Below are 16,248 nucleotides of genomic sequence, written 5' to 3'. Positions count from 1 at the left end.
GATTAGGTGAACGTGTGTCTGTAACGACCACTGCTCAATATTTACTTATTGTAGAATTTAAACTGTGGGGTAACCAAAGGTTCTTAACGCCTTCAATAATAAAATAATTCGAAAAATTAATCAGGAATAATCTTTATGTTTTGATTTATATTATTAATATAAATCATAACATCGTGTTATTCCTGATTAATTTTTTCGAATAACTTCATTTAGGTGTTGAGAACCTTTGGTGACCCCACAGTTTAAGTGTCTTTAACAAGTACATAGTGAGCAGTGGTCGTTACAGACAAACGTTCACATAATCTGTCCCAGTCAATGGGATAATTTAGGTCGTCAATCAATGGACACAGCCACACTGTTTTGAATATGATTCTATATGCAATATGGACCTGTTTCATATTTCCATGTCTGCATTCGATTTATGTCGAAACTAAGCAGCAATTTCTCATTTTTTTCACTCCACTATTAGTAGCTGGATGGATGCCATAAATGGTGGAAAGGAACTTGAATTGGTATCTGAGGCATCGGAGCTCTTTTATTATTAACCTGATTTTTGAAGAAAATGTCAGTTATTGATTTAGGGATTTGCGGTGGGCGGTTGGGCGGGCGGGCGGCAGCCACATGTTGTCCGTGCAATTACTCATGAAACGTTAAACCAAAGCTTTTTAAATCTTAATATGTTGTTACTGACAATACAATGGAGGTCAAGTCCAATAATGACGATTTTGACTTTTACCGTTCAGGCGTCATGGTTCTTGAAAGATTGAAAAATGGCGTTTCCAGTCATGTCTTTGCATTTGTATAAATCAACTCATGAACCAATCTACCAAAGCTTTTCAATTTTTTAAATGTAGATACTGATGACAAAATGAAGGTCAAATAGGATAATGAAGATTTTCACTTTTATCGTTCAGGAGTAACGGTTCTTGAAATATTCACGCTTTTCACTTTTACCGATCAGAAGTTACGGTTCTTGAAAGATTGAAAAATTGTGTGCCATAACTCGGAAACGTAAAATCTAAAATTTGTAAAAAACGAAACAAAAGGGAGCTAACGTCAAACGATATAAACAGTTCACCAAAGTTGTATGCAAATTGGTTGAAGCATTTTTTAGTTAATATCCGACATGTTGACGACGGACGGTATACCATAATACGTACCGTACAAAAAGATAAAATTAAGATAAGATAAGTTGCAGATCTATATCAAAATTGAGAATGCAAATGGAGAATGTGTCAAAGAGACAACAACCCGACCAAAGAGCAGACAACAACCGAAGGCCACCAATTGGTTTTCAATGCAATAGACTACTAGCATGACATTCCAGCTCCATACCTCAATTAAACTGATTGAAAGATTATTTCTTCATCATATGAATATCAAGTATCAATATCCCTCCCGTTAGGGGTTAAGTATTATACCCGTATTACCATCATAAAATATATGAGAAGATTAAACTGACTATGTGATGTGGGATTTGGCATTGTTGAAAGCCGGACTGTGACCTATAGTTGTTAATTTCTGTGTCATTTGGTCTCTTGTGTAGAGTTGTCTCATTGGCAATCATACCACATCTTTTTTTTTATACGACCGCAAAAATTCGTCGTCGTCCGAATACATTTGGTTTTCACACTATAACTTTAGTAAAAGTAAATAGAAATCTATGAAATTTAAACATAAGGTTTATGACCATAAAAGGAAGGTTGGGATTGATTTTGGGAGTTTTGGTCTCAACAGTTTAGGACTTAAGGGCAAAAAAAAAGGTCCTAAATAAGCATTTTTCTTGGTTTTTGCACAATAACTTTAGTATAAGTAAATAGAAATCTATGATATTTTAACAAAAGGTTTATGACCACAAAAGGAAGGTAGGGATTGCTTTTTGGAGTTTTGGTCCCAACAGTGTAGGAATTAAGGGCCAAAAGGGTCTAAAATTAAACTTTGTTTGATTTCATCAAAAAATGAATGATTAGGGTTCTTTGATATGCCAAATCTAACCGTGTATTTAAATTCTTAATTTTTGGTCCTGTTTTCAAATTTGTCTACATTAAGGTCCAAAGGGTCCAAAATTAATCTATTATCATGATTAATGATCTATTTCTTATACTGTTTTTTTTTATCCTGCCCCCTTCTATGGCTTTACCAAGAGTTCTTATATTTTCTTGTATTAGCCTTTTAATAGGTCCGGGACATAGTTATCGTCCCTGTTTCGTTGTCGAATATAGTCCCTAATGCGGACAGTGTTTTACATTTGATTCATACACCTTTCATTTTTATTTCCTTATATTTTATGCATAATATAGTCATATGGAATGGAAATTACATGTCTAAACAGTTTATAGTAATTTTATGTTAAGATAAATTAGTGATGTGGTCCAGTTTGAAAAGGTCATTAATTAGGATGTGTCCCAAAATTAATACACTACACTTTGAAAATATTTTTTGAATCGAGCACGTTCTAATTTTTGTTAAAAGATTTTTGTTGTTTTCTGTTTTAGATAAATTCACTACATCATAACTGTTTTCTCGGACCTATATTTGTTTCATGTCTGTCTTGTTATATCACGTCATTGTTTGTCGGGCTGTTCAATATAGTTTTTATAAAAATTCTTCGACTGTTTTATAAATTGTTTATATATTCCGTTACTGTAACTCTTAATTCAATGTTGTGACTTTCGGCCTCATTTTATCTTCTCATAACCCTTTAAATAATCATGATTTTACGTAATGGTAAGAAAACACTAAACTCCAATCCCTCAAGGATATTCACGTGCTATAAAAACCTTATTCCAAATATTAATTCAACTGCCGTTAATCGAAATTCCCCATCTAAATTAAGCAGTTTTTATAATTGTGTTAAAGGTGGCAATGCTGCTGCAGCCAGATTATTCAATAAAAATGCACGTGGATATCCACAAATATTTCCGTGTAATGCCAGAAAATGACAAACCTGTACTAGATTATCTTCTGTTAATGCTATAAGGTCAACAGTGTACGGGAGAGCTTTTTCACTTTCCTTTTCCTGTGACATAACATGAAAAACCCAAAGCCTCATTTATCTGGTTACATGAACTAAGCCCAAGTGTGGTATACAATATGTAGGACAAACAGGACGGGAGTTTTTTAAACGAACACAGGAACATCTATACCGCTTCCGAAAACCTAAGAAATTCAAAAGCATAATTTATCAACATTTAGGTAAACACAACCACAATATTAAATTTATTAGATTTCAACCGCTCGAAACGGTCCAGAAACAACAAGGGCAGTCGCATAAACAATTTGAAGATTCCCGTAAAATTATCGAACTGTCTTGGATTAAACGACTTCAAACAGCTTATCCCCTGGGTCTAAATGACAATATACTTGGACAAGGGAACATATCTACTACTTCCTCTATTGATATCATGAATATTATGGATAAAAAAACAACAAAATAAAAGGTCTCATGGGAAACGTATCAATCGAAATCAACGAGTTAAACATCGTATAAATTATACACTTGATAATCTCATATCTTTATTTAAAAATAATGGTAGGCATCAATTATTATGTAAACTGGGTCAAATACCCATTAGTAAGTTACACGATATTTTCAAAGAGTGTGACACCATCTCATTCTTCAGCCCACTGTATGAATATTCTCGTATAATTACAGCTTTTTGCCACCATAGGCTGTTCCCGCGTATCGACAAACCTGAAGATCATAAACGTTATTTTTTGAAAATTAAATATATTAGCAGAGGCATTGATTTTATCAACTTATCTAGTATATTGAATGACTCTACCGTTCAAAACTTTATACCTCCCTATTTTGATAATATAGAACCACCTATAATTTCATACACATACAAAAAACCCAGTAAAAGTTTAATTTTTAATTATATGTCGGTAACATCAGACGTGAATATAGATAGTAATACTCCCTTAACTTGAAACTGTGAATCATCGAAGTTTAGATATGTTCCCTATGGCCATGTTATTACAGGGGACCTCAATATCGTCCAGGACAGAGAGGTTAAAAACTTTTTGAAAAAAGGACCAAAATATCGTCCTCCATCTAAAATAGATTGGAAAGAGTGTCGTCAAGTCACCAAAGATGCTCTTTCCTCGTTTTGTAAAAAATGGTGTAAACGGGAAAAATCTGATAAAAAATCTCTTGATTGTTATTTAAATAAATGTATGAATGTGGTAGATAATAGAATATCACATTTTGAAAATAATTTAGAAGTAAATAATAGAATACATAATACACCCATTTCCAGAATAAGAAACTTCAAATACTTTCAAAGCGGTTTGTGTTTGTACCGGCCGACAAAGCAGCCAACAATGTGGTGGTGGTATGCCGTAAATACTACACAGACGTTCTTAAGAATGAAATTTTAAATTCATCTACATTCAAGTCTATCCGCTCCACAGAGAGTCATATAGTAAACAAGCATATCACAACCACATCAAAGCTTAAGGCTTCTTCTGAACATTTGAAGGTCCCTACTATGTATTGGCTACCTAAACTACACAAAGAACTATTTAAATATCGCTTCATCTCGGCCTCTAGTAAGTGTTCTACAACTAATATTTCAGTGCTCTTAACTAGTTCATTAACTATACTATTAAAGAGCTTATCATAAACTATTGTAATAAAATATATGAACATAGTGGTATAAACCATTTTTGGAGTGTAAAACAATTCTTTGGATATTTTAGATAAATTACGTGCTTATGATGGTCCTTTTGATTCTGTTAATAGTTTTGATTTTTCTACTCTTTACACTACACTTCCATACTATCTTATTAAACAAAAGTTTTCCTATTTAATTAAATGGTCGTTTGGTAAAGCTGAATGTAGATATATTTGCTGCAACTCATTTAAAGCCTTCTTCTCTAATGAGAAAGGTAAATATGCTAGATATACCTACTGGAGGTGTGATGAGATGATTGGAGCTATTAATTTTCTCCTTGATAACATTTATGTACGTTTCGGCAACAAAGTTTATCGACAGGTTGTAGGTATCCCCATGGGCACTAATTGTGCCCCTTTAATAGCAGACTTGTTTTTGTACTGTTACGAATCACAGTTCATGACTAAACTCAGTAAAGACCCGTCGAAATTGCATTTAATTGATAAATTCAACAACACTTACCGTTATCTTGATGATATATTTTCGTTAAATAATCAAGAATTTTCTCAATATACTGCGGAAATTTACTCCAAGGAACTTACTTTAAATAAATCAAATTTATTCGGTAATAACTGTCCTTTCCTGGATTTAGATATTTCGGTTTTAAACGGGAAACTCCACACTAAAATTTATGACAAAAGAGACGATTTTTCGTTCCCTATTGTTAATTTTCCATTTTTAGATGGTGATGTTCCTTTGGCACCATCTTATGGTGTTTATATTTCACAACTTGTTCGCTATGCCCGTGTCTGTTGTGACGTTTTTGATTTTAACGAACGCAACCTATGTATTACTGGTAAATTATTAAACCAGGGATATACTTACCATAAATTACTTAAAACCTTTACTAAATTTTTCCATAGATATAAAGATTTGGTTTTGAAGTTTGGTTGTACCTGTAGAAAACTTATTTCAAACGGGATAGCACATCCTTATTTTTACGGAAATTTTGTTAACCGTGCCCGGAAATTTAGAAATGATCCATGTAAACTTGTCCTCCTTTAAATAAACTTATTCTAAAAGGTTACCTATTTAACACTGTAATAAGATCATTGAATATTGTTTTTATTGGTATAAATATTGATTTTGTTATCAGTAAATTAAAAGCTAACTAAATATACATATTCATGGAACTACAATCTGTCGATACCTGTAACTTGGCATTGCATAAGGTCATGTTTTTCTCTGGCTGTTTATGACGTCTTTACACTAAATCCATTGGATGTTGGATGTGTACGGATTGATAGTTTAGTCTTAGTTGCATGATTTTTTTTTATTAGTTGTTTATGGCTTTGAACTAGCTGTCAGATAACTGCGAGTACTCTCAGATCTGTTCATTGTGTCTTTTTGTGTCGGGATGTATAAGTACCGGGCCACGTCCACTGTATTTGTGTCCATCTGATGAGTTAAGCCTTTTTCAACTGATTTTTATAGTTCGTTCTTATGTTGTACCACTGTCCCAGGTTAGGGGGAGGGTTGGGATCCCGCTAACATGTTTAACCCCGCCACATTATTTATGTATGTGCCTGTCCCAAGTCAGGAGCCTGTAATTCAGTGGTTGTCGTTTGTTTATGTGTTACATATTTGTTTTTCGTTCATTTTTTTTACATAAATAAGGCCGTTAGTTTTCTCGTTTGAATTGTTCTACATTGTCTTATCGGGGCCTTTTATAGCTCACTATGCGGTATGGGCTTTGCTCATTGTTGAAGGCCGTACGATGACCTATAGTTGTTAATGTCTGTGTTATTTTGGTCTTTTGTGGATAGTTGTCTCATTGGCAATCATACCACATCTTCTTTTTTTATATTAGTTTGATTTTAACAAACATGGAACTCTTGGTGTTCTTTGATATGCTGAATCTAAACATGTACTTAGATTTTTGATTATGGACCCAGTTTTCAAGTTGGTCCAAATCGGGGTTTAAAATTAAACTTTGTTTGATTTCAATAAAAATTGAATATATGGGGTTCTTCAATATGCTGAATTTAACCATGTATTTAGATTTTTAATATTTGGGCTCGGTTATCAAATTGGTCCACATTTAGGTCTAAAGGGTCTACAATTGAACATTAGTTGATTTCATCCAAAATTGAATTCTTGGGGTTCTATGATATGCTGAATCTAACCACGTATTTAGATTTTGGATATTGGACCATAATAGGTAAATGTCCAATTTAAAAAAAAATTTAAGTTTAAGTTCTTAGACCACATTCATTATGTGTCAGAAACCTATGTTGTGTCAACTATTTAATCACAAATCAAATTCAGAGCTGTATCAAGCTTAAATGTTGTGTCCAGACTTGCCCGAACTGTTCAGGGTTCGACCTCTGCGGTCGTATTAAGCTGTGCCCTGCGGAGTATTATGTTTTATATAATAACCTGTATCATGCCAACTGGTTTAGAATAATGTGTTAATTTCCGATGCAAAGACCCTATAAGTGAATCAATATTAAAGCCAAAATATACAATCTTTAATGACCTGACAACAGTATCGTAACTATACCCCTTCCTAATTAGTTTGTTTAAAGATGTTGTAAACTTTTGAAGTGAATGTCGACATTTTTGTGCTTTGTTAAGAATATTAAGATAAAAACGAAAAAATTACGATTGACAAACTTGGATTGCTACGGATGATCCCGACAACAAAAGTAGAAGTGTTATACACCTTTGTGTAGATAAATCAATTTAAATTTTCGACATAACTAGTTTTAGTGGGGTTGAATCGGCATATAACGGAATTTCGCGACCGGCTGACGTTTTTCAAAAATGTGAGTTAGTGTGAGGCCATACGGTGACCTATAGTTGTTAATGTCTGTGTCATTTTGGTTTCTTGTGGATAGTTGTCTCATTGGCAATCTTACCACCTCTTTTTTTATAAGTATCTTGTGTTATATCAAGGTATATATAGGGAAAAAAATTCTGAGACAAGTGCCTGTGAAAATAACGTATAATAATGCAACAAACATCTAATGTAATTATTTAAATAGGAAAACATAATAGTGATGTGGAGTTGTATGCATGTAAGACATTGTTGTAAGATTACATTTTACTTGCTTGGAATTATTGTGTATAATGGAAATCTTTTGCAAGAAATGTTAGTAACAAGAGTGCACACGCTGAAATGTCTCGCCTTCTTTACTAATCATTGATATTATATTGATAGTCATACATATAAAGCTTTATTACAACTGTCACATAAACTCAACATTAACCAAGAAAACTAAACATTGATCAATGAATCATGAAAATTAGGTCAAGGACAGATGAACCATGCCAGGCAGACATGTACAGCTAACAATTCTTCCATACAACAAATAGAGTTGACCTATTGCTTATAAATTAATAAAAACAGACCAAAACACAAATACTTAACACTTAGCAATGGACCGTGAAAATGAGGTCAAGGTCAAATAAAACCTGCGCGACTGACATATAGATCATAAAATATTTCCAGACGCAAAATATAGTTGAACTATTGCATACAGTATCAGAAAAATAGACCAAAACTCAAAAACTTATCTTTGACCACTGAACCATGAAAATGAGGTTAAGGTCAGATGACACCTGTCAGCTAGACATATACACCTTAAAATCATTCCATACACCAAATATAGTAGACCTACTGCATATAGTATAAGAAAAACAGACCAAAACACAAAAACTTAACTATAACCACTGAACCATGAAAATGAGGTCAAGGTCAAAAGATACCTGCCAGTTGGGCATGTACATCTTACTGACCTTTCATACACCAAATATACTAGACCTATTGCTTATAGTATCTGAGATATGGACTTGACCACCAAAACTTAACCTTGTTCACTTATCCATGAAATGAGGTTGAGGTCAAGTGAAAACTGTCTGACGGGCATGAGGACCTTGCAAGTTACCAACATACCAAATATAGTCATCATATTACTTATAATAAGAGAGAATTTAAAATTACAAAAAATCTTGACTTTTTTTCAAGTAGTCCCTGAACCATGAAAATGAGGTCAAGGACATTGCACATGTGACTGACGGAAAGTTCGTAACATGAGGCATCTACATATACAAGGTATGAAGCACCCAGGTCTTCCACCTTCTAAAATATAAAGCTTTTAAGAAGTTAGCTAACGCCGCCGCCGCCGGATCACTATCCCTATGTCGAGCTTTCTGCAACAAAAGTTGCAGGCTCGACAGAAACGTGCCTCTCTTTGTTATTTGAAATTTATACATTTTTGCTACGTGCGTTAACCTTTTTGTAAAAGAAGCAATGCATTTCACACACTAATACGGTTGCAAGCGTATTAGTGCCACATATTCTTTTTAAAATTTTCTTCCTATCTTTGCGTTAAACGCAACCCTTTGCGACATAACGCAAACCTTTTTAATAATAAAACATCTTCATTGGATTGCAAAATGATAGCTTGTCTAGATATAACCACCTTATACAATCCTCAAACGAGAGCTTACTTTGGAAGTATATTTATTTTTGGCTGTATTAGCACGGTTGATTTTTTATGTTCTTCGATATAACTTCAATTTATTCCATTTACTTGACTAGGATGGAGAGTTGTCTCGCTGATATTCATACCACATCTTCTTATCTATTATCCTACTCAGTATTCGTCAATGGTATGTTCTAAATATTTACGACAAGCATTTTGCAAACGTGGATAACGTTTAATATATGCAGCCTCTTCCATTTATAAATGCTGCTTCCTTTCAACCTTAAATTAGAAATAAGATAAATTAAATGTTTGCGTTATCTCGCAAAAGTTTGCGTTATAACACTAATTTTCTTATAACCCCTACCTCGAATGAAAGATTACCACAGATCTCAATGTAAACAATATGCACATGTAACTGTACTGGTAACATTCCCAAGTTATGTCTCTGTGAGATGGAACACAGAGAGCATAACTGGGAAGCAGTATGTAAACAAAATTAATTTGCTTTGAATATTCAAGATCTCCCAAAAAGAGGCGTGTTTTGAGAAACAGCTGTATTTATATATATAAAAAAAAAAAAGAGTGCATTTGAGTTTTGCTGATTTTATTTCTGATGATTAACTTTCAATGGTTAATTTGATATGCCGTCTGTGATTTATTACGCATAGAATAGAACAATACAAAGAACGTCACAGTAACACCACTGGCAACGTCTTCGACGTCGTTGTAAAAGATTGTAACAGATTGACAAACGTACTGTTGCATTTTCGTTATCAAGATATTAAAGATTTACAGACTTTTACTGAATATTTCAGATAATTGAAATCAAGGTAGGTAACTGAACTAAACTAAACTCTATTTTAAGCAGGTATTGTCAAACTTATGAAGTATGGTTTCAGGAGAGTCAAACACTTTTAAACATCATAGACAACCTTGAAATGCGTTGATATTTTTAAAGAAGAATCTTAGCCTATTTGTCCTTGTCATTTCAGATGGTTGACTTCAACTATAACAATTTTACCCACGAGGGTTTAGAATTAGAGAAGAAAAAGCTCATTGTTCAGCTTAAGGAGGAGTCCATTTCTAAAGATGGAAGGAAATTTTGGGCTAAGGCGGAGAAAATCCAAGAACAATTTGAAGATCCATATAGAAGATTAGGTTTGTAAATTTGAATACTAGTACTTACAATTGACAAGATGGGACAAAGTCATTCGGTATAATCTTCACTTACAGAAAGAACATTGCGAAAGGATTTCTAATGTTTGATTTGTTTGACTTTTATTTGGTGATTTGGGAACAGAACACGCAGCTGAATTTTGTATAGCTTGTGAAGCTGAATAAAAATATATGCATTTTTTATAACCTGAAATTGTGTATCTTGAATAAATATATTGAATCCTGTACTTGTGAAGGCTTACATCTTGTCTTCTTTTGTTTGTTTTTAAATATATATATATTGTTTTTTTATACATCTAAATAGCTGCGGATGCGCAGCTCTTAGGTCCTTATGATATCTTTTTGATTATTTGCGGACCATAGATAAAAATCCGTAGCTCTGGTCCGCAAGAAGTCGAAATAATGACAATGATCTAAGAGGTACGGTTCAGCAGCTAAAATTTATACGACATATACTGTTTATGAAGTAAATTGGCCGAATGTTCACCAAAATTTTCAAAAAATTAAACGCGGTCGAAAACAAATTGACTATGCATTATTATCATTTTGTCGTGTTTGATTAATGAATGAGTAATAAATGTTCTTTTCTATCTTCTTGCAGAATTTGCAACCAGGAAGCTGTTTGCTACATTTAAAAAAGAGGCAAAGACCGAGTCAGAGTTAAAGTTCTGGACACAAGTTGAAGAAATGAGAGGCGCTTACAGGTATCCCGAGGATGATAGCTTCATCTGTGAATATACAGGTTTGTTAAAATAACTACTTTTATAAATTAAATGAGTAAGGGAATGCATTACACTAAAAACAAAATGAGATCTCTAGACTGAGAAACACGAAAATGCTGTTGAAATGAACATATTGAATCAGGAACATCGGTCAAAATGTACCAAAACATCTGTTTTAAGTTACGAAATTCTTGGTTAAAATGAAGTTGTTATATTCCTGTTCTGTCTTGGCAATTATTTGACTTTATTCAGCAAACTCAATTAAATTAGCTTTGTAAAAGTTAACATTTTTAAAACATGGTTCTAGCAGTTCTCCACACTTTTTCTGGCATATGACAAGCAATATGTTTTTTTCAAGGATTTTCATATATTTTAGATGAAGAAACGGAGGACGAAGTCGATAACGTTCAAAGTGAACCCGATTATGTACAACAAGAAACCAGCAATAAACAAGACGAAGCTGGAATCAAACAAGATGATGATACGGGAAATGAAAAATATGATGAACAGAACAAACAAGCAGAGACAGCAATTATAAAAAAGGACAACTCACAGAACGATATTGGTAAGTTTAAGATAGAAACATCCCCAAGAAATCATTCAGATAAACTTTACACAAATTGAGTTATTTCAAACTAGAAATGTTTTGTCTGATTCCATAAATCAAGGCAGAAAATGATTTTTTCTACGGTTACGTATCTCTTACTTTGTTATTTCTTTGTTGTGATGTTTGGGTTGATAGTTATTGAATTATTAATAATATCTACCGTACAAAATTTAATTTTGAGCACTAATGACAAACGCTTTTTGGAAGGAAAATTCGCTTACGGAGCATCAAATTAATTTCGGAATTTATTACGATTTTGCTGTTGTTGGAACGGAGTTCCCTAGAGCTCCTTGTTTCTTTTTCTTTGATCGTTCAATTTGAAAAATAATATTAACAACGCCATTTTTTTTTTTTTGCAGGGCCTTCCTCTCTATCTCACATCCACCACAAGGAAGATCCTACATGGATAGATAATTTCCAACAGAACGACATTGAATTGGATATTCCCGACAAAAACGAGAGGAAAAGGTTGGAAAAGGATGAAAAGAAGAAGGAAAAAAGAACAAACAAATTATTTAAAGCTGATAAGAAAAAAAGACAGAAGAAAGATAACCAATCTAAAAATAAACAAACCAAAGGTATAACAAAAGTATATATTTGTCACCGCTTAGCCTTCAACAATGTGCAAAACTAAATATATACCCTAAGAAAACGGCCTTGTGATAACAAAATTTTATACAATTCAAAAATACCTGATTTATACTACAAAATAAGATAAAGCGAAATATATGTATAGCAGACAGTAACGTACGATTGTTATAGGCTCATAGTTTGTTATAGACACGAAGCGGTGTTAAACATGTACGTGAACGCGAAGCCCTAACCATAAAAAATATACTCTTGTGCTCTAATTACATGTACAAGGGTCTATTGGGAAACGTTAGGAAATAAAAAATTATTCCTAAATTGAAAATTGAATAATTTAATCTTTCTTAAATACCGTGAAGTATTAAAACACATGTGTCAACACAATACAGGGATGATATAATTTTCACAATAAAAAAGAATATGTGTAACGAATACGGTTGTTTTGGTCTAAATGTTTTTATAGTACATTTTCTTTCTTTTCAGATGGACTTAAAAAGGCAAAGAAATCAGCCATCAGAGATTTCATCAATTCGCTGTCTTCTTGTTTCCGGAAACAGAAAAAAGCAGAAGAAATATTATAGACTTCTTATTTCTTTTGTGGTCGTTAAAATTATGTATTATATTTTCTAATTAAATTATTATTTTGTTACATATCTTTTTGCTTTTTCATTATAAAGTATAATGCCATACCAAACAAGTGAGATGTACTATGAAATTGTAGATGACCCTTTTAATTTTTAACATGCTATCATATCTTCAACTTATCAACTCTTTAGTCCAAGTTGATTACATTTGAGACGAAGGTGGTTTGATCATGAACAAAAAAACTTACAACTGGCACAACTCAAAGTTAATGTGAAATAAAATATATCCTATCTCAACCAAAATTAAACGTAAAATTTTACAAATCTATCAATAATGGACGAGGGGTCAATACGTTGTATATGCTATATGGACCTGTTTCATATTTTCAGATATTAAACTGATTTTGCAAAGTTTGCAGCCAATTTATATTGAAACTTACGCTCGTAATAACGACAAACAAGTCTTTTTTTTAATCTGATTTTTTTCTGTTCAGATTAACATGAGTTCATACATGTATAATGGACGACCTACATTTGCGCGTATTACATTTTCGCGGAGAAATGGTATTACGTTTGTGCTAATTCACAATCAAAGAAATATTTTACAAGTAAGAGGCGAGAGAAGTCAATTTGGAAGGGAGAAAAGTCAATTTTTGAACCCGATTATGTACAACAAGAAGCCAGCAATAAACAAGACGAAGCTGGAATCAAACAAGATGATGATACGGGAAATGAAAAATATGATGAACAGAACAAACAAGCAGAGACAGCAATTATAAAAAAGGACAACTCACAGAACGATATTGGTAAGTTTAAGATAGAAACATCCCCAAGAAATCATTCAGATAAACTTTACACAAATTGAGTTATTTCAAACTAGAAATGTTTTGTCTGATTCCATAAATCAAGGCAGAAAATGATTTTTTCTACGGTTACGTATCTCTTACTTTGTTATTTCTTTGTTGTGATGTTTGGGTTGATAGTTATTGAATTATTAATAATATCTACCGTACAAAATTTAATTTTGAGCACTAATGACAAACGCTTTTTGGAAGGAAAATTCGCTTACGGAGCATCAAATTAATTTCGGAATTTATTACGATTTTGCTGTTGTTGGAACGGAGTTCCCTAGAGCTCCTTGTTTCTTTTTCTTTGATCGTTCAATTTGAAAAATAATATTAACAACGCCATTTTTTTTTTTTTGCAGGGCCTTCCTCTCTATCTCACATCCACCACAAGGAAGATCCTACATGGATAGATAATTTCCAACAGAACGACATTGAATTGGATATTCCCGACAAAAACGAGAGGAAAAGGTTGGAAAAGGATGAAAAGAAGAAGGAAAAAAGAACAAACAAATTATTTAAAGCTGATAAGAAAAAAAGACAGAAGAAAGATAACCAATCTAAAAATAAACAAACCAAAGGTATAACAAAAGTATATATTTGTCACCGCTTAGCCTTCAACAATGTGCAAAACTAAATATATACCCTAAGAAAACGGCCTTGTGATAACAAAATTTTATACAATTCAAAAATACCTGATTTATACTACAAAATAAGATAAAGCGAAATATATGTATAGCAGACAGTAACGTACGATTGTTATAGGCTCATAGTTTGTTATAGACACGAAGCGGTGTTAAACATGTACGTGAACGCGAAGCCCTAACCATAAAAAATATACTCTTGTGCTCTAATTACATGTACAAGGGTCTATTGGGAAACGTTAGGAAATAAAAAATTATTCCTAAATTGAAAATTGAATAATTTAATCTTTCTTAAATACCGTGAAGTATTAAAACACATGTGTCAACACAATACAGGGATGATATAATTTTCACAATAAAAAAGAATATGTGTAACGAATACGGTTGTTTTGGTCTAAATGTTTTTATAGTACATTTTCTTTCTTTTCAGATGGACTTAAAAAGGCAAAGAAATCAACCATCAGAGATTTCATCAATTCGCTGTCTTCTTGTTTCCGGAAACAGAAAAAAGCAGAAGAAATATTATAGACTTCTTATTTCTTTTGTGGTCGTTAAAATTATGTATTATATTTTCTAATTAAATTATTATTTTGTTACATATCTTTTTGCTTTTTCATTATAAAGTATAATGCCATACCAAACAAGTGAGATGTACTATGAAATTGTAGATGACCCTTTTAATTTTTAACATGCTATCATATCTTCAACTTATCAACTCTTTAGTCCAAGTTGATTACATTTGAGACGAAGGTGGTTTGATCATGAACAAAAAAACTTACAACTGGCACAACTCAAAGTTAATGTGAAATAAAATATATCCTATCTCAACCAAAATTAAACGTAAAATTTTACAAATCTATCAATAATGGACGAGGGGTCAATACGTTGTATATGCTATATGGACCTGTTTCATATTTTCAGATATTAAACTGATTTTGCAAAGTTTGCAGCCAATTTATATTGAAACTTACGCTCGTAATAACGACAAACAAGTCTTTTTTTTAATCTGATTTTTTTCTGTTCAGATTAACATGAGTTCATACATGTATAATGGACGACCTACATTTGCGCGTATTACATTTTCGCGGAGAAATGGTATTACGTTTGTGCTAATTCACAATCAAAGAAATATTTTACAAGTAAGAGGCGAGAGAAGTCAATTTGGAAGGGAGAAAAGTCAATTTTTGAAGCAATAAATGTCATGTTTGAACAGAAAAATGTCAAGTAAGAAGCGAGTAAAGTTTATTTAGAAGTGTTATTGTCAATCTGAAATTGATAATTTGGATTATAAACAAGAAGGGTAAAACGTAATGCCCCCGCCGCCGAGAATAAAATGAATGGCACTTCAAACTAATACAACTCTGTCTCTATATATCTAATGTGGTTCTGACAAAGATTTCAGCATGCTCAACTTGTACCTATTCTTACTATTGCAGCGGCTACTCTTTTTTTTTTTATAGCTAACATAGGTATAGTATTCAAGATTTGTTTGCATGTTCAGAAACAAGATGTTCTCACAACATCAAAGCACACAAATAAACCTAATACTGTAAATTTTATTAATGGTTAACGTTTAAATTTTTGTTGCATATGTCACTATGGGGTGAAATACGTGTATAACGGTACATTGAGCTTTATCTTCGTTTCCATGGTTATCATATTTTCTATTAAATCTACATAAAAAAAAATGGTTGCTTCATTTGCCTGCCACTCTAATCTAAATTATTCCAAGATTGAATCACAATTTCTTTATGAAATAATGGTTTATTTCATCAAATATCATAAGAATTTAACCCATCTACATTGGTGTGGAATACATTATATTTCTGTTTGCGGTTTGTTGCTATAGTATTTAATTGGTATATTTTCACAAATTTAACAATCTACACACCTATGTGATTATATGCCATAAGTAACTAGAATGAAATTCAAAACAGTGTGGCTGTGGCCATTGATTGACATATTAAATT

At 32.6% G+C, this 16,248-nt stretch overlaps 1 protein-coding gene and 1 long non-coding RNA gene across 2 annotated transcripts; both read left to right on the top strand.

The window, feature by feature from the left end:
• Positions 1 to 9,823: 9,823 nt before the first annotated feature.
• LOC143062062 (uncharacterized) lies at positions 9,824 to 12,786 on the top strand. Its single transcript, XM_076233908.1, has 6 exons — positions 9,824 to 9,942; positions 10,105 to 10,270; positions 10,890 to 11,030; positions 11,387 to 11,575; positions 11,977 to 12,195; positions 12,689 to 12,786. Exons 2-6 carry the CDS (start codon positions 10,105 to 10,107, stop codon positions 12,784 to 12,786), a joined length of 813 nt encoding a protein of 270 aa, XP_076090023.1. The 5' UTR covers positions 9,824 to 9,942.
• A 663-nt stretch (positions 12,787 to 13,449) lies between these two features.
• On the top strand, positions 13,450 to 14,876 carry LOC143063845 (uncharacterized). Its single transcript, XR_012975117.1, has 3 exons — positions 13,450 to 13,595; positions 13,997 to 14,215; positions 14,709 to 14,876. It is a non-coding gene; the product is annotated as an uncharacterized LOC143063845 (long non-coding RNA).
• Positions 14,877 to 16,248: the final 1,372 nt, after the last annotated feature.

The sequence above is a fragment of the Mytilus galloprovincialis genome, chromosome 2 (genome assembly GCF_965363235.1).
Source record: "Mytilus galloprovincialis chromosome 2, xbMytGall1.hap1.1, whole genome shotgun sequence".
Taxonomy (NCBI): Eukaryota; Metazoa; Mollusca; class Bivalvia; order Mytilida; family Mytilidae; genus Mytilus; species Mytilus galloprovincialis.
The sequence above is the reverse complement of the archived record's forward strand: the minus strand, read 5'-3'. Positions and strand labels throughout refer to the sequence as shown.